At 51.8% G+C, this 21,370-nt stretch overlaps 7 protein-coding genes across 7 annotated transcripts; 4 read left to right on the forward strand and 3 right to left on the reverse strand.

Annotated features, from left to right (window-relative positions):
* Window positions 1–146: 146 nt before the first annotated feature.
* On the forward strand, window positions 147–1,551 carry ACET3X_005145 (uncharacterized protein; the record flags this gene model as incomplete). Its single annotated transcript, XM_069451318.1, has 2 exons — window positions 147–332; window positions 385–1,551. 2 exons carry the CDS (start codon window positions 147–149, stop codon window positions 1,549–1,551), a joined length of 1,353 nt encoding a protein of 450 aa, XP_069307189.1.
* A 331-nt stretch (window positions 1,552–1,882) lies between these two features.
* Window positions 1,883–4,505, reverse strand: ACET3X_005146 (uncharacterized protein; the record flags this gene model as incomplete). Its single annotated transcript, XM_069451319.1, has 3 exons — window positions 1,883–3,992; window positions 4,039–4,434; window positions 4,483–4,505. The coding sequence occupies 3 exons, from the start codon at window positions 4,503–4,505 to the stop codon at window positions 1,883–1,885; spliced, it is 2,529 nt and encodes an 842-aa protein (XP_069307190.1).
* A 242-nt stretch (window positions 4,506–4,747) lies between these two features.
* On the forward strand, window positions 4,748–7,920 carry ACET3X_005147 (uncharacterized protein; the record flags this gene model as incomplete). Its single annotated transcript, XM_069451320.1, has 3 exons — window positions 4,748–6,018; window positions 6,077–6,130; window positions 6,615–7,920. 3 exons carry the CDS (start codon window positions 4,748–4,750, stop codon window positions 7,918–7,920), a joined length of 2,631 nt encoding a protein of 876 aa, XP_069307191.1.
* Window positions 7,921–8,128: 208 nt separating this feature from the next.
* Window positions 8,129–9,364, reverse strand: ACET3X_005148 (uncharacterized protein; the record flags this gene model as incomplete). The annotated part of the gene is made up of 1 exon (XM_069451321.1): window positions 8,129–9,364. The coding sequence occupies one exon, from the start codon at window positions 9,362–9,364 to the stop codon at window positions 8,129–8,131; it is 1,236 nt and encodes a 411-aa protein (XP_069307192.1).
* Window positions 9,365–9,588: 224 nt separating this feature from the next.
* On the forward strand, window positions 9,589–10,650 carry ACET3X_005149 (uncharacterized protein; the record flags this gene model as incomplete). Its single annotated transcript, XM_069451322.1, has 1 exon — window positions 9,589–10,650. The coding sequence occupies one exon, from the start codon at window positions 9,589–9,591 to the stop codon at window positions 10,648–10,650; it is 1,062 nt and encodes a 353-aa protein (XP_069307193.1).
* Window positions 10,651–11,718: 1,068 nt separating this feature from the next.
* ACET3X_005150 (uncharacterized protein) lies at window positions 11,719–12,468 on the forward strand (the record flags this gene model as incomplete). Its single annotated transcript, XM_069451323.1, has 2 exons — window positions 11,719–11,987; window positions 12,042–12,468. The coding sequence occupies 2 exons, from the start codon at window positions 11,719–11,721 to the stop codon at window positions 12,466–12,468; spliced, it is 696 nt and encodes a 231-aa protein (XP_069307194.1).
* A 2,087-nt stretch (window positions 12,469–14,555) lies between these two features.
* On the reverse strand, window positions 14,556–20,174 carry ACET3X_005151 (uncharacterized protein). Its single transcript, XM_069451324.1, has 4 exons — window positions 17,739–20,174; window positions 15,830–17,688; window positions 15,449–15,757; window positions 14,556–15,202 (listed from the first exon to the last, which is right to left on the reverse strand). Exons 3-4 carry the CDS (start codon window positions 15,737–15,739, stop codon window positions 15,038–15,040), a joined length of 456 nt encoding a protein of 151 aa, XP_069307195.1. The 5' UTR covers window positions 15,740–15,757; window positions 15,830–17,688; window positions 17,739–20,174; the 3' UTR covers window positions 14,556–15,037.
* Window positions 20,175–21,370: the final 1,196 nt, after the last annotated feature.

The following is a 21,370-nucleotide window of genomic DNA, read 5'->3' on the forward strand; positions in this document are numbered from 1 at the left end:
TTAGCCTCATTTCATTCCCTACATCCGTAATTTGGGGACCGTGGCAGCGGTAGGGTATTAAATATGCGGATGCCCCGGTGTTTTTTTCTGTCGGTCGTGGCATCGGCATACTCTTGAGCTGTCAATACAAGAACAACTGAGCCAGTATGATCTTCTCGAGGCTCGCAGTGCTCCTAGTGGGCGTCGCGGTGTCGGTACAAGGCCATGTGGTTGAGATTGAGTCGAGAGCCTCCGGCAAACTTCGCCCCAATCCTTCCAACGGCCACTGGGTCGATGCATGGGCATCGATGCCTCAGCTCACAGAGCCAGCAAATCTGCCGCCTGCTCCATTTGTATGCTGCTCTGTTCACGCATCATTGAGCCTGTACTAAAATTACGTACCAGAACCAAACAGGCGCTGTCTTTGTCAACTCTACGATCCGACAAACTTTGTACATGACCACGTCAGCCCACCAAATTCGCCTCAAATTCTCCAATGTCTTTGGCGGTTCCAACCTTCCCATCACCGCTGTGACAGTTGCTCTTCCTCTGAACCAAACCGCCGGCATTCACCAGATACAACCCCAAACTGTCCAGAAAGTTACTTTTGGAGGAAAGGATGGCATCAGTGTGCCGAACGGTGCCCTCGCAGTGTCCGACCCTGTAAACTTCGAGATCAAGGCGCAGCAAATCGTTACCGTAACCATGTACCTTGCGAGCGGACAGACCACAAACAGCGTTACCAGCCATCCTGGCTCCAGAACTACAAGTTGGTGGCAGTTCGGCAACGCAGTCTCTTCGGCAGGTCTCGACATCAGCAATTCTACCACACAGTCCGCAGCACATTGGTACTTTCTCTCTTCCATCGAAGCCTGGGTTCAGCCGCGCGTGGGCTCCCTGCTCATTGTCGGCGACTCCATCACTGACGGCCGCGGATCCACAACCAATCAAAACAATAGATGGCCTGACCTGCTCCTTGCACGCCTCCAGATGAACCCCTCAACCAAGTCCATTTCCGCTGGCAACTTGGCCGCAGGTGGAAATCGTATCTTGGCAGACGGTCTCGGCCCCAACGCATTCGGACGTATCGATCGCGACGTCCTGGCGCATCCTGGCGTGAAGTACGCCATGATCTTTGAGGGCGTAAATGATATTGGAAGTGCACCAACAACACCCGAAGCGCAAGAGCAAATCTACCAAGGACTGACTCAGGCGTATGAGCAGATGGTAACCCTCATCCATGCTCACGGCATCCCCGTTTTCGGCGCTACCATCACACCTTTCTCTGCCCCAGCCAACTTCACCCAACAACCTTACTCTAACCCTGAGCGCGAGAAGACACGCCAACGGGTTAACACTTTTATCCGCACCTCGGGTGTTTTTGACGCCGTCGTGGACTTTGACAAGTTCCTGGCCAATCCCACGATACCGAGTCAACTCAACCCGTTGTATGATTCGGGAGATTATCTTCATCCTAATCCTGCCGGGTACCAGTACATTGCGGACAAGTTTCCTATTCAGATTTTTGGTATGTGGGCGAATGGTGCGGATGAGTTCAGTTGGGGCATGTAATACGGAACGATCTGGAGTTTCTAGGAAGAGCTCACTACGCGCCTCACAGTCAAGCAAAGACCCGGAAACGTGGCGTTATATTTGGTCACTTGTATCAACCGCATCAGATCCATCGTGTACCGGAATTGATTTTTGTATATACACCAACAGGATATCGCCATGTCCAAGGTATCTTCCCTAAAAGATGACCGAAGTCGCCACTGCAAATCGAACGCCATTCTGAAACCGCCCATGCTTGAAAACCCACAATGATGACAACGCCATGTTGACACCCCCGTGTCAACAGCTCCAAGACCGTACATAATGTGACCAGTGCGCGTGATTGTCCTCCCTACACAATACCCTGCGAGAACCTCTCGACGCCATTCTTAATCTCCCTCACAATCTCCACTGCCTCGTTGGTGCTCTGAGCTTCAAAGTCATATCGCTTCGTCTCCCTCTCTTTGAAAACAATAACTCGGAACATCTTCGGATGTTTTTTGCTGACCTTGCTACCGACTACACTACTGAAGTGCACAGTTGTCGTCTTGCCTTGGCCTTCAACACCAAAGCCACCACGCGCCCCAGTCTTGGACTCGCCAGGCATAATGTGTATATACTCGTTGTCAAGGGCGATAATCCGCGATGTCGAAGAGGCAAAAGACATGGGCTGTTTGCGGAGAACAGCATAACGGCGGTAGTAGTTTGTTGAGGTAAGGGCCAGAGCACCAGAATCGCCATTTCTGGCGAGTGGATGAATGAGGCCTTGACCAGAGACGGCTGCATTTGTTCGGTCACCCTTCTTTGTCTTCTTTGGCGCACCACCGGTACTGATGATGAGAGGTGCATTAGGTGATGATGATCCAGGCGATCCTGAAAGCCCATAGACGCCGTCACCCACGAAGCGTCGGCGCACGAGATCCAGATCCATTCGTGTGTCGAGAGCCTCCACGGTGCGGTCAGGCGGCGCTATCGTAGTGCTGCCACTTACTTTGAGGATGTACAAGGCTTTTTCCAGGCGCAAGTCGTGGCATACTTGATCGAATATATCAGCAATATAAGTGTCCGTCGTGCAGGGAATATTGAAGTGTTTCGTGTTGAAATTTTCGTCAGTGAAGTGGACGTTTACTGTTTTGGGGGCTCCGGTACGACTGGCAGCATGTGTTTGGGGTACTTTTGGTACGTCGGCAAGATTGCTGATATCCTTGCGCGTCGCTGTTGGCGCAAATGAAGGTCCTGTGATGGGGTTTCTGAAGCTCTTCGCACGGCTCGGGAGGGGCTTCAGGGGCTTTTTCTCCTCTTTCTCATCGGGACCGTCGGTTTGCGATGCGACAGCACTGGCTGCTTCTTGACTGTAGATCGGCGTGAGCTTCTCATTCTCGCCAAATTCTCGTTGAGATGCCTCAACGAGCGCAAACTCGTCCCACGGCTTATCTCGCGCTCGGGGGCGCATACCACGCGCGTTGTTGGAAGCGAAGTCTTTCAATGGCTTGTTCCTAGTCAAAGGCGGGAACTCGTCGTCTACCTCTCCATCATCGTACATGCGCATAACCCATCGGTTCACATTCATCTGTTCCGGAGAGAGCGGTGGTTCTAGTTTCTCCTCTTGATATCGGTGTAATGCGTATCCGATCGCTTCTGCGACGGTAGGGCCCTCACCTTTGTCGTTGAATTTCCGGATGAGCAGCTCTACCGGCTTCGAAGGTTTGGATGAGAACGGACAGTAGAGTTTGATGTACAGAGGGTTCTGCTGAGCTTCGCTAGCAGCATTCCACATAGCAAAGCGCTGTAGCGGATCCGACGGCTTCTGCTCCTTGGCTCGAAGTGCTTGAGTCAACGCGCTCACTGGCAGTATAAAGCTGATGGGCCGTGGCGGAGGCAGTGCTTGGAGCGTGGGCGCAACGGGCTCTTTCTTCTTTTTTGGTGATAGGTTCTGGAAAGGTGTCAAGCCTGGCATGGTGGGCAGGTCACCACCTGCGGGAGAGGAGTCCAACGGGTCACCACCTGCGCCGATGAGAGATGCGCTGTCGTCGGAGCCAGAGAACTCGGACGTGAGTGAGTCATCTGATTCATCTCCTTCATGCAGGGCCTCAAGGCGTGCGCGTGCGCCAACAGCCCCTACTGCGTCTTCCTCGATACGCTTGGACAGCAACTGGCTTGCGCCAGCGGCTTTGCGATGATTTACCCTCCTCTTCCTAAAGGATGAGTTGTCAAACTCATTCTCGGAGGACATCTCACTGCTGGTTATGGTGTCTCTTCTCGCTCGGCCTTTGCCCGCATCTACAGCGTCCAGCGACTCTCGCCGCAATGCATCATCGGGTGGCCGTGATGGCGACGTGATGACGAGCGAGGGCCCTTCTCCAGCTTCTGCCAACTCATTGCGAAGGGCTGATCCGGGCATGGGCGACGATCCGGAGCGCGTTCGTAGTGGCATCTTGGTGAATTTGATTTGGTTGGCCGGTCTGGCGATTGTCAGTTCAGTCCGTGTGGCGCACGACGGTCGACTACCTTTGCGAGTCGTCGTCTTCGTCACTCTCATCGCTAAGGTCACTGCTGTCGTCCTCTTCGAGCTGTTCCTTCCTCCGCCTCCGTTTCGCATTCAGTGTAGGGCCCACCGTATCGTTGCTCCCCCCACCAGTGACCATGCCACCCTCATCCTCATCTTCGCCAAATCCTTCTGGCGACTTGAGGCCAGCCGAGCGCGGGGCCTGGAAGTATTCCGAGGTGATGGCGGTGGGTATTGGTGGGGAATAGGTGCGCTTGATGTCGGCGGCGTTGGGCACCCAGCCTGCAGCGCGAAACGCGGGGCTGTTCAGGACGCTCGAGTCGACATTGATCAAGCGTTCGCCGACGCCGTCTTTGATCGACGAGAGGTAGGCGGTTCGAAGCTGGTATAGCACAAAGCTGCCCGAGTTAGCTGACGAGTGCGACGCGCAAGTACCATGGGCTTACTCTTCGTTCTGAAGGAGCGACATAGTTGGAAGGTCAAGGTATCATAGTCTCGTTGTAGAAGGGTATGCTCAGACCAGCTGAAGGGGTATCATGAAGCCATAGAGGGAAACTGTGGTGTAGCATGTGGGGATGTGAATGTGTAGGGCACCTTGGACCCTGGCTTGGCACCGGTCCTTGTCGCGGCGCGCGTGCAGTGATCTCATCGTCAACTCTCTGATTTTCCCGCGCCAGACACCCGCCTCTCAAGAAACACGCCAAGACGACCATGAATCTACTCGCCGGATACTCCGACTCAGAATCCGATGGCGAGACACCGCCCGCGCCCAAAGTAGTCGCGAAGCCAACCACGAAGCCGGCCTTCCAGAAAGTCGTCGATCGCTCGAATCCAGGACGCATCAAGGTCAACCTTCCCGGCGCGTCGCAGTCACGATCCGACAAGGACGATATCCAGCATGATGCGCCGCCGGCAAAAAAGGCGCGCCTGGGTGGGAGTTCGTCCTTTGGCGGCTTCAACGCAATGCTACCTGCGCCGAAGAAGCCAAACGTAAATGCCATTTCAGCCTCCGAGGGCTCCAAGATGGGAAGCAGAGGGCTGGGCAAGGGGCTCGCCTCTGGTGTCAACCTGAAGACTGGCGCAGAGCCTGCGTTCAAGAGGGAGTCCAAGGTGGAGGCGGACGAGTACGATGAGACCGGCAACCCGATCAAGAAGGAGCCCAAGTCGAAGGATGATTTCAGGGCTATGCTAAACCTGCCAACACCCAAATCCGAGATTAAAACAGACACCAGGCTGGAAACGCCGACACAAGAAGCAAAGGTAGAGTCCGAGCAACAACAGGTACCCAAGCCTGCAACCCCACGTTTTGTACCCATGTCTGTCGGTAAAGGAATGAAGAAGAAGAAGCCCGTCGCTCCTCGGCCAACAGCAGCATCAAACGAGACGAGCACCGCGACAAGCACACAAGCAAATGCATCCACAACACAACCGCAACAAGCGCCTCTTGAGACTAAGCCGCGGAAGTCCAAAGTATCCCTCTTCAGCGTCTCGAATGAAGTAGGGTCCGCACCGAAGGAGACACCTGATGGCCCGTATCAACCACTTCTCTACGACGCAGAAGAAGAAAGAGATGTTGCTACGACAGAGGGAGCATACACCATGCCACCAGCACATGAAGTGGCACAGTATGTTCCCTCATCCACAGGTGCATCTAATTCTCATGACCTGACCAACATTGCTTCTGAGTTGAACCTATCGGAAGCAGAGCGCCGCCAACTATTCGGCAAGAAAGGACGCGGTGGGCCAGACTTTTCTGGTGCCACGATCAAAGACTTCAACACAGACATGGAGTATGCCCATAACGAGAAGTTGCGGCAACAAGGTGAAGCTGTGCAGCACAACCCACTCAAATCCATATCTGGCACGGGAAAGAATAGTCTCCGAAGTCTGGTAAATGTCGCGACCACCCAGAAGGACGCACTGGAGGATCACTTTGCTGCTGGTGCTCGAAATAAGAGAGAAGCAGGCAACCGCTATGGTTGGTAATAGGATAAGCCATGCTCATTTTTGTCGAGGGACGATTGATGGAACCATGGCCAGGATCGGGGAGTCTCTGACTTGGGGGAGGCGCTGGCGCTATGATACAGACTTCAGGTACGCATTATGCCTCTGATATTGCCAGTTGTGAACCTAGCTGTCAAATGTGAACCCAGAGACTAGGTATCTACCCCTTACTTCTTCTGATCTCCTTCGTCCGGTGCTTCTCATTCTTATCTCTTAATCCGTCTTTTCGTCTTCGTTGTTATCATAACCCTACGTTGTATTTCTGGCATTGTTGTATCAACGACCCTTTAGGTCCGCCACAGCCTCACCCTTAGTCTCAATCACCTGCCTTGTATTCGAGCGTTTGCATACTTTCGAGGTGAGTTAGGCTCTAGGTAGCATTCATGTTGGAGGCGTTTCTCTGTCAACTCACTGTCACTGTGGGTTTGCTTGTTGTGCACCAAGGACGTATATATATTGTGTGTGGACTCATCCTTCCATTTTTCTCTTTAGCTGTCGAACCTCCACTGCAATTTCTCGATATCAACAGTCTGCAATCCGAGTTGACCTCACGCATCCACTAACACTCAGTTAGTCAATCGCAGTTACATCTAACTGCAGCCATGACGCCTTCAACCGCTGCCGAGAGTCCCATCGCCATCCGCGAGACCGTCCCCGTCGTCGCAAATTACGAGATTCGCCGTGTCCCCGTCGGCGAAGAAAACATCTTGGTGGATAGCCCATACCTTGTCGTCGGACAGAATGCACTGTATGCGACACAGAAGATCGTATCTGGCACCCGTTTCATCTGCGAGAGCCCCCTCATAGAAGTTCCTTGTGAGACATACGAGGATCTTCAATTCCTTCGCGACGCGTTCGCCGCGCTCAGTCCGACTAAGCAAGACAGATTCTTCAAGCTGAATACGGTGCCGACTCACGTTGCCACCCAACTCCAAGAGATTGACATGGTCGTTCAACCCGTGGCCAGAGACATGGCATGGCTGAACACCAAACAGCACAAGACAGCGTTTGAGATTGAGGAGCTTAACAAGTATGGCGCCAAGGTCGACGAAGCCATTGCCACGCTTCGCCTTTGGGCTCGCTTTCATGCAGGCTGCTATGAGATTGCCGAGCGCGGCACGATGGCGCACTTCCTCGAGACCGCATTCCTTCGCAATTCGTGCATGCCGAATTGCTATACTGACTACAATGTCACCACGGGGCGTAGGACCGTCCATGCCATCAAGGACATCGCCGCTGACGAGGAGCTCACCATCGCAAAGCTCCACAACACATACTTCTACTCTGCCGCAAACCGTGCTGTTGCGCTGATGGATCTTTTTGGCGTTGAGTGCAAATGTGTCGCTTGCGACCTCTCATCACCAGTTTTCGGACTTCAAGACGAAATCCGCCAGCGAATGCTGCAGGCTAGCATCCAACTTGAAAAGGAGACAAGCGACATTCCAATCTTTGACCAATACCTCACCGAGACCGCCATGAAATCCTCGAATGATGAAGGAACCTTCAGCACCGCTGCCGCCGCCGCCACGATCTCTCTTCCTCGGCTTGAAGCCATTGAGCGACTGGCGCTCTCTATTGTCGCTAACTTGAAAACACTTAAACTCGGCACGGGCTTGGAAATGGTTCGCGTTCTCAACCCGCTCATTGAGCGTATCGAACCGCGCCTGGCGCAGTTTCCCGACCATGACGCCACCCTCCGCTGGAAGCTAATGGGCATCAAGGCATATCAAGTGATGAAGGCCTATGAAATCTCTCTGGGCAGGGACACAGAGAGGTTCGTTCTTGCTGAGATGAGATGGAAGAGGGTAATGAAGGCAGTCAGGGAGAACGGGGAGAGGGCCCAGGTGCTTAAGGAGAGCATGGCGAAGTTGGGCTTGTGAGTGGAGGCTGATGGGGTTTGGAGCGTCGTGCTGGTGAGGGAATGAAGAGTTTAGGGTACATTGTGCGAGCGCGTTGGAAACATCCTGGCTGATGGGTGTGTGCTTGGTATATGAACTTGCAGAGTGCTACGAGTCACTTCTGGCTATGCTGTAAAGCAAAATCCTGAATTTCAATGTATATGCGGAATATTGGGTATCGTCTTCTGTTTTACTTCCCAGCAGTAGCTTTAGCGGCAGCCTCCTTCTCCTTCTTCCTTTGCAGATACCTCTCTTTGGCACTACTGATGTCCTTCTCTGTCTTCTGACTCTTGCGAGCATGTTCCAGCTTCGTCTGTTCTTCAGCTTCTTCCTCTGCTTTTCGCTTGTTCGCTGCTTCGATTTGTTCGACGACCATCTGTGTCTGCCTTTCGCGTTGCGCGTTCTTACCGGACTTGGGCTTCGTCCATGCTGACTGCGTTTGATTTGCAGCGGCAGTGGACGTAGATGCGGAAGAAGCGGGCTTGGGTTTCGCGAGAATGTTGAGTCCTGCTGAGAGGAGCTGACTTTTGTCCGCTACCTGACCTTCTTCGTTGAGTATGACATTTTTTCCCTGTTTACGCAGCTCTTCCACGATTTCAGCATCTGTCTTCTCCTTCTCGGCTGCTTCAACAGGAAGTTTGACACCTTCTTTTAATGCTTTGGCAGCTGCCTCCATAGCCTCCTGATGCCGTCGCTCCTGCTCCGCGAGCATCTGCTTGTGGAACCCTTGCATACCAAATTTCTTCTTTTTCTCTTCCTCTGCCTCTTGCCGCTTCTTCTCTTCCTCCTCGGCTCTTCGTGTCTCCTCTTGTTGGGCCTTGTATGCGCCTGTTACAAACTTCTCCTTGTCGGCGAATTCATCGCCCTCAGCCTCGCGCTCGCGTTGGAGGAGTTTATCGCGCGCTCGTAATTGGTCTTTCTTGCGCTGTTCGGCGGACTCGAAGAGCGCGTCCATGTACTTTGGTTTCCGTTCCGCGGCGTTGTCGCGCTCGGCAGCTTTCTTTGCGGCGTTTACTGCGTGGAGCGCGTCGTAGGCAGCATCGTAGTCGTATATTGTGGCATCAGCTTCCAGTGCCTCTTGTGCGCGTTGCTCGGCTTCTGCGGCGCTTGCAGAGTATGCGATGGTCGTGGGATCGTCTTCTTTCGGCTTGGGTCTCTTGGACGGAGGAGCTGGAGGTTGTCCTTTCTTTGGCTTTGTAGGCACTGGTTTCGAGGACTCTGATGAGGCAGAGGCAAGCGTGTCTTCGAAGCTGAGCTCGCCAATGTCCTGGACGCCATCCGCTGCTTTGGATTTGCCCTTTACATCTTCCTCGTCGTCATCGAGTAGCGGCTTCTTCTTCTTTCCCAAAGCGGGCTTAGCAGCAGCAACTTTCGCGAGTGGGTTTGCGCCCTTGTTTTTGACATTGAGGCCGAATTTGAATGACATGTTGGGTTTAGTGTCGGAGTGGTGTTGGAGTCGCGATCGCGAGTTGGCGTATCGCATGCCAAGATGCTCACGCAACCAGTGAAATCATCAGCACCTCCGCGCCTTCTCCGCAACTCGCCCTCCTCCACTCCCAACCTTGGAATGACTGTGGGCATTTCGCCCACGCACCTTTTTGCCCATCTCACTCATGCATGACTGGCTGCTGAGCCATCATAGTCCTCATCATGGAGGAGCAGGCTAGTGACGCAACAGCGGAGGACCTCTACACCAAGGCTAAAGCCTCACGATTCCACTTCAAATCCGGTTCCAAACGTCGCTCACACCGGCATGAAAGCGAAAACAAAGACGACAGCACTGACGGCCATACGTCAAGGAAACGTAGGTCGGATCGCAACAGTGAAGAGCGCCGCAGCCACCGCGATTCAAGGCGCAAACACAAGCACAAGCATCGCACCTCTCACCAAGACCGTCACCCCACGTCTACACGAGATGGCGCATACTACGACCCTGACTACCGCCATCGCGAATCATTGTACGACAATCTAGATGAGTCAGGCGCAGGATCCCCATGTCCAGGCCCAGCTCCCGACGAAGCCTTCCGCGAGTCGCTCTTCGACGCGCTAGCCGATGACGAAGGTGCGGCATATTGGGAAGGCGTCTACGGCCAGCCTGTGCACATATATCCCGACACGAAGCCTGGCCCTGATGGCAAGCTGGAGCGTATGACAGAGGAGGAGTATGCAGACTACGTGCGGACGAAGATGTGGGAGAAGAGTCACCAGCACATCGTTGAAGAACGTGAGGCGAGGGAGCGCGCGCGCCAACAGCGAAAGGCACAACGCAGTCAGCTTGATCATGAGGTAGAGCAAGAAGAGGCCGAGAGAGATAATATACGGCGCCGCATGGAACAGAGCCTGCGTCGAGGCGAAGAGCGCAAAAAGGCCAAAGAGGCGGAGGCTGCATGGGACAGTTACACAACCAAGTGGGACAGTCTGAAGAACCTTCAACGTCTGGATGGAGAGACAGATGTGAACGTGCGTGAGCTCATGCCATGGCCTGTAGTTTCTGGCAAGGCAAAGCATGTGTCAAAGGAAGAAATTGAACGCTTCTTGCGGAACGCAAAGACGTGGAAAGAGGATTCGGTGGCACTACTCAAGGCCGAGCGAGTGCGCTGGCATCCTGACAAGATGCAGCAGCGGTTTGGACAGCACATTGATGGCGATACAATGAAGCAAGTCACGGCGGTTTTCCAAATCATCGATCGGCTATGGAATGAGCGACGCTGATTGGAATGTGCCTTTACCACTCATACGTTCGCATTGCCGCGCTAATATTTTCTTTACTTCGAGATACCCACAAGAGCGTAGCCGCACCTGTTTACCGCCATACCTATCAGCGGTTGTTGGTCTCGGCAGCGAGTTTATGTCAATCGTACTACTCCGTTACCTCACTTCTTGGCACCCTAGGAAGTGAAGAGGTCACCGCACATTTACAAATTCAAGCCCCGGCTTCCAAGAATCTTGGTGCACTCTATTCATGACGAAGCAACTGGACCGATGCAGTTAAGCATGACGATCTTCACCATAAGGACGCTTGGATTGCTAAGGAACCGGCTAAATGCTTGGTCTCAGACCAAAATGCTTTTGCCAACCCCATCGGTGAATACATCATGTCTGGTCATCTGGTCGTGTCGCATGCCGAGATGGATAAAGTGCAGACAAGCAATTGATGCGAGAATAAAGTGGCTTGACTGCATGCTTCGTGGATTGGCGCAATGCTTGAATTAGCTTAATCCCGCGCCGAAAGCTTGTGCAGCATCAACATGCACACGAGCAGGTGCATGACTGCGATGAAAATGGATCCTGGAGCCGTAAAGAACGGATGACAGGTAAAATGAGTCAGTGTGATTCTGGACAAAGATGCTATCTGCTCCACTCTTGTCGCACTACAATTTATCGGGCCTATAGCATGACCGGTAAACACCAAACGCATCTCCATCGGAAATGACCTGTTTCAAGTTTCAAAACTTCGCCTTGCCATACTCATGCAGCCAGCCATTCTGGTCTCTAAATAACCGGTGGGTTGATCTTGTTTTCAGGACACGGCTCCACACGTAGCAACGGGTCGTAGCCATGCACCCCACAGTTACAGCGGCTGATATACGGCACTAGCCAGGCCTGCGCTTCCGACCACTGTCCTCCAATTTGGAAAGCCTCCTTCAAGCCGATGCGTAGCCGTTGTCAGCTGGCGATCTCTGACAATGATCAGTATAGTGCAATACGTCTATTGATATATAAGGGTCTCTGATGTCCTTCAATGCAGGACACCAAGTATCTCCACTTTGAACAGACAACATGGTCGCCTTTTCTTCTATCCTCCTCGCCCTTGGCAGCGCCACCGCGGCTCTTGCCTCGCCCCTGAACCTCATCCTGGAGGCTCAAGCTCAGGAAGAATCTGCCAACCTTACTACCCGCTCTACTCCTGCGGGCACTGGCACAAACAACGGGTTCTTCTACTCCTTCTGGACCGACGGCCAAGGTCAGGTTACTTACAACAACGGAGCTGCTGGAAAGTACGATGTTCAGTGGTCCAATGTTGGTAACTTCGTTGCTGGCAAGGGATGGTAAGGTGTTCCTATCACTCATACGCACACAATGATACTAACTCTTTTCTTCAGGAACCCTGGCTCTGAGCGTGTAGTCAAGTACTCCGGTACCTGGAACGCTGCCAACGTTAACTCTTACGTTTCGCTCTACGGGTGGACCCGCAACCCACTTATCGAGTACTACATAGTCGAGTCCTACGGTTCCTACAACCCCTCTTCTGCTGCTCAGAAGAAGGGTTCCGTCACCTCTGACGGTGGTACATACGACATTCTCCAGACGACCCGCACCAACCAGCCTTCTATCGACGGTACTGCTACCTTCCAGCAGTTCTGGTCGGTGAGGACTAGCAAGCGTGTCGGTGGTACCATAACTGTCAAGAACCACTTCGATGCTTGGGCCAAGTACGGGCAGAAGCTTGGTACGCACAACTACCAGATCCTTGCCACTGAGGGCTACCAAAGCTCCGGCTCTGCTAGCATCACTGTTGAGGGCCCTTGAACGATGGCTTAAAGGATAGGGGGTATTCAAAAGGTCTTGCGGCTAGAATTCTTGTACATACACACAAACATTGTCAAATGACACCAGCATGATACGTGTTACATATTCATCGGTGCCGTAGATCAGCAACGTACAGTTTCTGTGTGGAATACATGTGGCGAGGGGGTGACATCGGGAGGTTTGTGCCCGAGGAACGGTTTTCGAAACACGCGACGTGACGCGTTGATAACCGGACTTCGGGAACTTGCAATGTTCGACTTTTATCCCTGCCGGTTTCCCTGAAGCCACCGATATCTTTCCTTCATCAGTATCGATTAAATTACGTTTGCTGATACACAGTAAGACGGACCCCAGTACAAACGTCCTCATCACGAATAGGCCGACGCCCACGCGTCAGGCGGTGACATTGGTTATTGAACTTGCGGATCTGAGGCGAACACGGTAATTCTCCACAGCTCACAGGGTATGTGGGTTCTTGCGCATATGGATAGGTCGTTGCCAATGGCCGGTGCGTACGATATTTATGGCTTGCAGGCTCATCTGCGATGCGCGGAACACCACCATACTAGCGAAACCCGATGTTGCAGGCTATGGAGTATGCACTTCTACTCACTTGGTCATGACTGTCACTGCGATCCTTGTCTTCCAACTGATATCCAGCTCGTCAGGTTCTTGTGTCGTTTATACTCTCGGCTCTATTTACCATCGGAGCTATAGTGTACTCGTATTTTGGGTACTCAAATGCCAGAAAAGTACTTTAGCGACACAGATTGAGCCTTTATAGAGGTCTCCAGCAAATCAACAAGAATTCGCCATTCTGCCTTCTACCTGCTAAGCTTCGTCCAACGCCTATTGAAGCACAGCGAAAGCTCAGTCAAAAGAAGCGTAAGGAGGCATCAACCGCTTCATATTGTCGCTGAGCGACCAACATCTTGCGACCGCCATGGTGATTTTGATCGTTACCATCGCAAATCAATGTACGCTTCACCGCCTTAACCTCGAATTGCTTTCTCATTGGCATGGTTCTCAACTACTACACATCTGGCAACACGCGACAGTTTACGGCAGTATTTCACGAAACACAGAGTCTACAAAATGTGTGAGCATATGGTATGCTCGCCTTCATGGTCTTGTTCCTCTATTGCTTCGTTATTGTATTGTTCATGGAGAATAGTCTTGCCGGTTCAATGCCACATCCGAGGTTCGGTCAGAACGTACAAGGACGAGGAGGTCACCCATTCGACTTAATTCTGACCCTAGGTGATGACAGTTCTTGTCATCATATTTGCATACAAATTTCTCTTCATCTGTCGGTAGCCTGCCTGGCATATTGGGTCCCTCAATGGTCAACCCCTTTAATTTTTGCCCCAATCACCATTCTACGGATATTCTTTGTTGGACTGCTGTGCGAAGAAACGGAGCGAGTCCGTTGATTAGGACTGCTTTGTAGATAAGTGCGGCATACCTTAGAGCAAAAGATTACTTCAACAAGCCTGTAATAACATAGCTTAAGGATTCTTTCAACTATTCCGTTAAGTCGCCTACGATCTCACCTTGTACGAAGGGTGATAATATCTTCTTTATGCTCGACTTAAGTAGTTTGTTTCTTGCCGATTTGCTTGCGGTTCTTCCAAAATTGCCGGACGCTCCAGTGCTCACTGTCGGATAGCTTTCTGAAGGACAACATCTGTTGGTCTGAAGTGAGAACTCGCGATACAGAGTTCAATCACAAATTACACGAATCTTTGAAGGCGGGTTGTTACCATATGATCTGTAAGCTTTTTCGATATTACCCAAATGTGCCTCAGAGGCTGCTTTGGATGTGACCAAACTGGAAAATGAGCAACGGGATTCGAGCAATATGTAGGCATACTGGCATGTGCAGCTGAAATGTCATCGGAAAGATGAACTGCGGCTGGTAATCAGTCGAAACAATCGAGTCTATCGAGCGGTTGCTTCTTTTGGTGGCTCTATTGGAGATCCTGTAGGCATGATCGTCTAATGAACGTTTCAAGTTTTGAAAACTAAACTGGATTGATCGCTGAACGTGTGAGTACCTAGTTTCCTGGTTTTACTTGACCCAGTACCTTTTGCTACTTAGGTGCTTTACCTTTGCTATACTTTGTTCCGTCTAGCTGTATGTACAATCATGATCATGTACATTTCTGATGTATCAGAAGATTTCCTTGAATCGGTAGGGCAGAACGATCGATACGAGATAAACTTAGTCCCTCTGTCAAATAATTAACTGCGGCACGTTATGCCAAGCAGATGGCCCGGCGGGTTTGGCGTCGCTAGTCGGTGATAGAGGCTGCAACTAAGCAAGCTGAAAGCGATGTGGCTTGCAATCACTATCAATTGCGACCAAAATAGCTAACGAGTATGATGCAAACCGATAGTATGCTTTAAGAGCAAGCAGGCATAATGGTGTTGTTGCCGCGACCGAGTTACGGTCTCAGGCGGTCGAGTGATTGCGCTTCGCCAACCTCAAGTTGGCAAAGCTTCATTTCATACCTACCACGTATACATTAGTCGTACAGTATATACACAAGTCGTAACCGAGCCGTGCTCAAGCAGCCTTCGTCCGTAGCTGCACGCCATGCCAGCTCTTTATTTCGTCTTTTAACACCTCGTTGACCAGCTTGTGTTGCTTGATGACGCTCAAGCCTTTGAATTTGGGAGATTCGATCTGGATAGCATACATGGACCCACACCCGCCGCTGATATCTTGTACCTGTTTCGAGACATGTTAGCATACGTTCAAAGACTGGTAGAAATACATCCATGGTATGCGAGAATATTGCTTTTGTCCACAGATCTGACGTGCATCATAGCTTGCAATGTACCCCGCAACGCTGATATGACATGCATGCTTGCGATGCAGTAGTCGGTCGCGCGACCGGTGTAGTCAGCGCATAGCGCTGCCACCTCCGCACATGTGCAATCTCCAAAGGCGAGAAAGCGGGGAAGCATTACATACCTCCAGTTTCACAGGTTCCAACTCAGCTTTGATTTTATTGAAGACGTATAATTCTGCCTCATTGAGGTAATCCGGTGCTTCGGGTGCTGCGCCGGTTGACTGCGAATACGATCGTGTGCACAACGTGGGGATCTGTGACTGTTGCGACAGGCGCGACCGCAAGGCTGACGACTGATCTACTCTGCATAACGCAGACGGAGATGTGGCGAGAAGACGGGACGTCGGTCGTAAGCATCGTGTTGCGGTTGCAGAGGCTATGCGACGAAGAAGGACAGCTCTTGATGGTGCCATTGTCGCGATATTAGGCTGCTGTGATACCACTGTCAGCTACTATCTACCATAGTCTAATTTACTTCTGTGGTATGAGAGTAGCACGCTTACGGGTTTCTGTTTGGTAGTTGACGCGACGACGCTGAACGTCGTTGACAGTTCGTCAAGTTCAACATCGCCAACTCCGTCATGGGTCCGAGCGTCCGCCGCCAAATCACATGCCTCGATTACTAAGTCGCACTTCCCAGGATGTTCTGTCCATGGTGCAATCACGGCCTCACAAATCTTGGTCTGTTCGACTTCGGAGAACGTCAAGTTCTACATGTGGCATCAATGGCCGAATCAGCTCGATTTCGATAGACCATGTCCGAAGCTGACCCGCGCATAGCCATCGTCGCAAAAGTTATGCTGGGGTAGGTTGCCATCAGGGACACCGCCCCACCGAAACTTCAACGTATCTCTATGTACCTCTTGTATCGCCTATCGGAGCGAGGCGAAGATAGCAGATTCTATTAGCAAAGAGCAATGCCGAAGGTATACAGATCCGCACATCACTCCACCAGCCATATTTACAACATTGAACGGTGGACGCGTCTCCACAGTTCTTCTCCGCTTCATGCTGATGGCGGAGTGCATATCATAGCACCTCAGCACACCTGGCCACACCTCCCAAGCTTACATAGGTTTTAGGAAAACGACAACCTAGCGACGGACCTGGACACCTGGACCCCTCTTTTCCAAGACACAAGCGGCCGAGACTGTTCAGACCCTGATCAGCGGAGTGCAGCTTGAGACGCAGACTTTCACATGTTGAGGACAGGGTTGAGATCGTAACCAAGCACCAAGCCTCCATCAGGACATCCTGACTGGGCCGTCGTACGCCAGGAGGCTGGTTTGGGCCAAGCTCTGCATGAGGTGTACGCCACATCCATGGGCTCTGCCGCCCGGCTTATCAAAGGATTCGTTCAACCGATTGAGGGGACAAACTCGTATTTCCTTATATCGAATTGGCGAACGCCTCTGAGACGCAAGAAGAGCTCATACTGCAGCGCAATGACGCGTTTTGGATAACCTGGGCCTCTCATGACGGGACTCGTATTGAAAATCTTTGTGCATGGACGGCTGAGTATTCCGTGTCAACTCTTGGTCTGAACGTCTGGCAATGGTCGTGCCGCCAGAAATCTGTCTTCGGCGTGGCGGCCATGGCCTCTCCAATTTAGGCAGTTTAGCCTTGTGTGGGGGATATATCAGGTCCAGATTAAGATGCGTGAGAAGCAGCCAATCAACCTCATCTTATCAAGCACTTACAATAACGATAGAGTAGATACAGCATGGAAATCGCTTTGGCAAAATTTCTATACAGCTTGCGCTGCCATGTATAGCCTCACAGCGTGCGCGACCACATTTCTGTCGCAAGTTGATGGAAGAAGCCTCAGTCCGCGCAGCAATATAGTACTGCTAGGCAGTTTCTGGAAACCTCAATCTCAAGAGCATCGTAAAGGACTGTGGATTTGATGCGAGGCACCGAAGCGCTGGGGCACTTAGATAGAGCGAAGAACTTGAACGGTACAGACAATTGACTTCACAGCCTCGGCGCGCGCCTGTGACTTCCACAATTGACAATGTCCATCAACAGTAGAATGCAGAATCTTCTCCTGTTCAATGCTCTGACAGTGTTGGTGATTGCGGTGCCATACCCGCAGGCAACAGAGACGTCAATCGCACTGGGCGCAACTCTCATCTCGCTCTCAGCAATCCTACCAAATTCAACTGCTACAACTCCGGATTCGACATCGCTAGACATATCAATCACATCGACAACGACACCCGACCCTAACTCAGAAGACGACGAAGACCCAGAGTCCAGCTCGTCGAAGAAAAACCCTCATTGGGAGCCAATTCCAATATTTACGAAGCAGTGTCAATGCCAATTGGCGACAGCTAGGTATCCGTGCTGGGCTACCGATGCACTGCAGGTAAGTCAGTTTTCACAATACGTGAAGCATAGAGTGTATCAAACGTTACACAAAGTGACTCTAACGCAAAAACCAGAGCTGTCACTTCGAAGAGAACTTCTCGTATGGTTGTTACATGCAAGCTGTAGGTGGATGCCCAACACCAACACGTATCGTAGGTAGCTCTTTCGCCTTGGAAAATAAGCCCTGGTACTGATATCTCCTAGTGCAGCAGCCTATTTGAACCTACACCCCGTCCTGGACCTCACCCGTGTGAACTCAGCCCCTACCCTCCTGTCACAACAAGCGTTCCCACCATCACTGGATTGCCGACTGCGAACTTCACTTCACCAGTCTTGCCTTCTGCAAATGTGACATTGCCAAGAATATCGTTGTAGGCAGACGCTGAACAGGAGTGTGTATCAAGTATCTGTGGTCTATATGCCAGATTAAAGATGGTTCGGCATGTCGTAGAGTTGGATAGAGCGACTCGCACAACAGATCATCATGTGCAATCTGAATCCAAGCAACACATTGTGCGTACCGCTGAAGCCACCGAAGCCTGAATGCACAATAACTCTTTTCCAATGCGTTACAGCAGCCCATCTCTACTGCATTTTGTCCGACACTTTCGTCAAGATCTTCACCACCATGAAACATTCCACCTCGTATCCACTCATCACAGTGCATCCATCGCGCTGAACAAGAATCCTCTCCGTTCCGCAAATTCGACCGCAAATATCGGGAGCCTTCCTCACGTAGCCCTAGCTTCCGCCAAACGACTTCCATCTTTGTCTCCACAACTCCTAACTGACTTACGTCCTAGGTCCGTAGGAAACCGGTCTGTATCATCGGCTCTTTCTTGGCCATGGGCTCAGTGTGACTCTCAGCGGAGCTGAACGAAGCGCTTCAGAGCGTAGTGCTTCACACATCCACATCCTCATTGGTTCCCAAGCGAAAAGTCGGAACAACAATTGTGGGTACGAGATGAAGCTTGACTTGGTTCGACGATGAAGTGGTGGGATAGGGTAAATAAGGGGTGGACGGGATGGGGGGACGTGATGAGATGGGAGACCCACTCTCAACAGTTCGAGTTTGCAGATGAAGTAGTGCTAAACATCTAGTCCACGCCCAATGCGGGGCTTGCTCACCCACGCAAACGAAATGATGTCTCACGTCGGCTTTCTCACGACCACTTGTGGAGACTGGAGTGCAGAAAGTAACTGTCAACGGAGTGTCCTGTGCTCACTCTATGTTACTATGTGGAGAATGGAGTAGTTGAATTGGTAGTGTGTATAGTGGATCAGAATCGAAAGCTTTGATGTCACACTCGGAGATGTCCGACAGACTTCACAGGTTGTACTTGGAACATCAGTATATGCAGGAGGTCCAGTGGGTGGGATAGGTTGCATATGTCAGGATTCAAGCGCTGATCGGTCCCAGTAGGTCTGGACGGAGATTTGGACCCTTCTTTTTTTCGGATGGAGTTGAGCCGCAGGGTCCAGTGATGCTGGAATACACCAGGTTCCGTGGTACGAACATGCGATGGCGTCTTTCGGACTTTTGCAGGAGATGTTGTATTCGGACCGCGGAGTCAGAGAAGACAATACTGATTTGGAACACGGCCGAGGCTCTTGCATATCGTCCGTCAAGTGAAGATCCGATATACCTAATTGCTGATATGCGCAAAGCTCGCGATGATCAACGCGCGAGGCCACAGGTGAGCTATCATCGCGTACCGTGTATCTTTTCACCGCTCGCTCCCCGCAATCAACAGACCTCCGTGCTTTTTGCCCCAGACGCACAACATTCCCAACTAACAACCAAAGCTGCAAGTAATGCCCACATCCGATCTATCCTCCACGGAAAATCAATCTCAACCCTCCCTCTCTCCACAAGAGCTCCCACAGTAGCATCCCAACGGCCCGCAGAATAAGCCCACCCGTCATCTAGCCTCGTCTAGCACGCAATCTTCCCAACACACCGCATCGCACTTGCCTCGAGCCCCAATGAAAGCGCCACCAGAATCCGGAGTATACTCCAAAAGACACCTAGACCCTGATTTTCGGAGTGAGAAAGGGAAGGGAGGGTCCGTGGACCCTGCCTGGATGATTTACAATCGCCCACACTGCCGACTACTGCTGCTGGCTAGACGCTCATCTGACCGGGCAGTGGCTGACGCGTTGCGCATGGTTCAGCGACTGTGAACACAGAAGAGGTGGTGGGGAGATAAGCGCAATGGTTTGTTTGTTGGGATTTTGCCGCTCGGGAAGATGTTGTAGCCAAGACAAGGGTGTGTTGATGATAGGGTAAGCCACAAACACACCGTTGCGGCTCAACAACGGTGAGATTCTCATTCGACTGATATCGTACATATCTGGGGTGCTTGTTTAGCGTACAGGCGGCTTGGTGTGTCATGTCGCTCTTTCTTCCGACGTCGGATCTGATTTGTAATGTCGTGAAACGTGCAACGCATTGTGGCGATGCTTCACCACGTCAAGCTGTCGTGTGGAATGGGGATGGAAAATGGATTCGTGCGAGTTGCTAAGAATACCGCAGCCTCACACACTAGTCTTATTATGCCCTAGTCTTGCTTTGTGTTGACGCACCGTGCTCGCTTCGACGCCGACAGGGATGGCGCCAGCCATGGCGAACTTTGTTCATCACTACCGCGGGGCATAAACTTTACTTCTCCACACTCCTTCTCGGAGTCGTAATAGCGAAGATCACAGCAAAACCATGCCACCCCGTATCGTCTTAGATTGCCGGTAAAGTCTGTGAAAATTTTCAATATAACAGTAGTCACAGATAAGGTGGTATGTCGAGCGCCACGCTCGGGTTTTGTGAGTAAGCGCCGAAGCGCCCCTTGTTCGTTGAGCGAATCCTTCCCGCTGCATTTGCCACAGTTCGCAGAATGGTGTTGTCCAGCCGTTTGGCACTGAAATCAGTGTAACCGCGCTATGGCTGGCTTGTGTAGGTAATAAAGTTGCGAAGAGGTCAGTGGCGTTTTCATAGGGTCCAGAGATGAATGCACTACTTGGACAGATGGTAGTACGGTTGCTGACTGATGGTTGCAAGTAACAGGAGTGACCGTGCAGCGTGGAATGCAAGTCCGAGTAAAGATAGGACAAGACTGTTGGAAGCACGCGATGATTTTCCATACCACGTTCAGGACGACTTACCCACCGTTGTGAGATCTACTCCACTGTCTGCGGCTGCGGGCTCCACTCACATGTCGAGTACAGAACGCTTGACCCCGCATCTGCTCACCGTTCGGCCTATCGCCTACCATCCTCATACCCTCCCTCTTCACATCATGAACATTGCCGCTGTACGGCAGCTCATCTGCAACCATTACACCGCTTGTGCGATCTTGATCAGATGAGGCAACCCATTGTAAAGTACATACATGCATCACACGTATGGAGGGGAGCCGACTGGGGCGGGGTGCTTTTGTTGAGAGCGAGAGGATTATGGGCGTTGATTCTGCAGACCTGGGCACGTTGCGTAGATGCAATATTGGACAGGCGAGATTGCACTGCGCCTCCAAGTCTGGGCCCAAGGGCGTCAGCTGCGACCATGTGCACGCGTTCGGCAGGTAGCATAACTGGATAGTCGAAATGAAGCCACACATCTGAGAAACATCAGGTGAGGTATGTAGTAGCGCGTATTGTCGGGCGTACGACTACGGAGACAG

This window comes from Alternaria dauci, chromosome 4 (genome assembly GCF_042100115.1).
Source record: "Alternaria dauci strain A2016 chromosome 4, whole genome shotgun sequence".
NCBI classification, from domain to species: Eukaryota; Fungi; Ascomycota; class Dothideomycetes; order Pleosporales; family Pleosporaceae; genus Alternaria; species Alternaria dauci.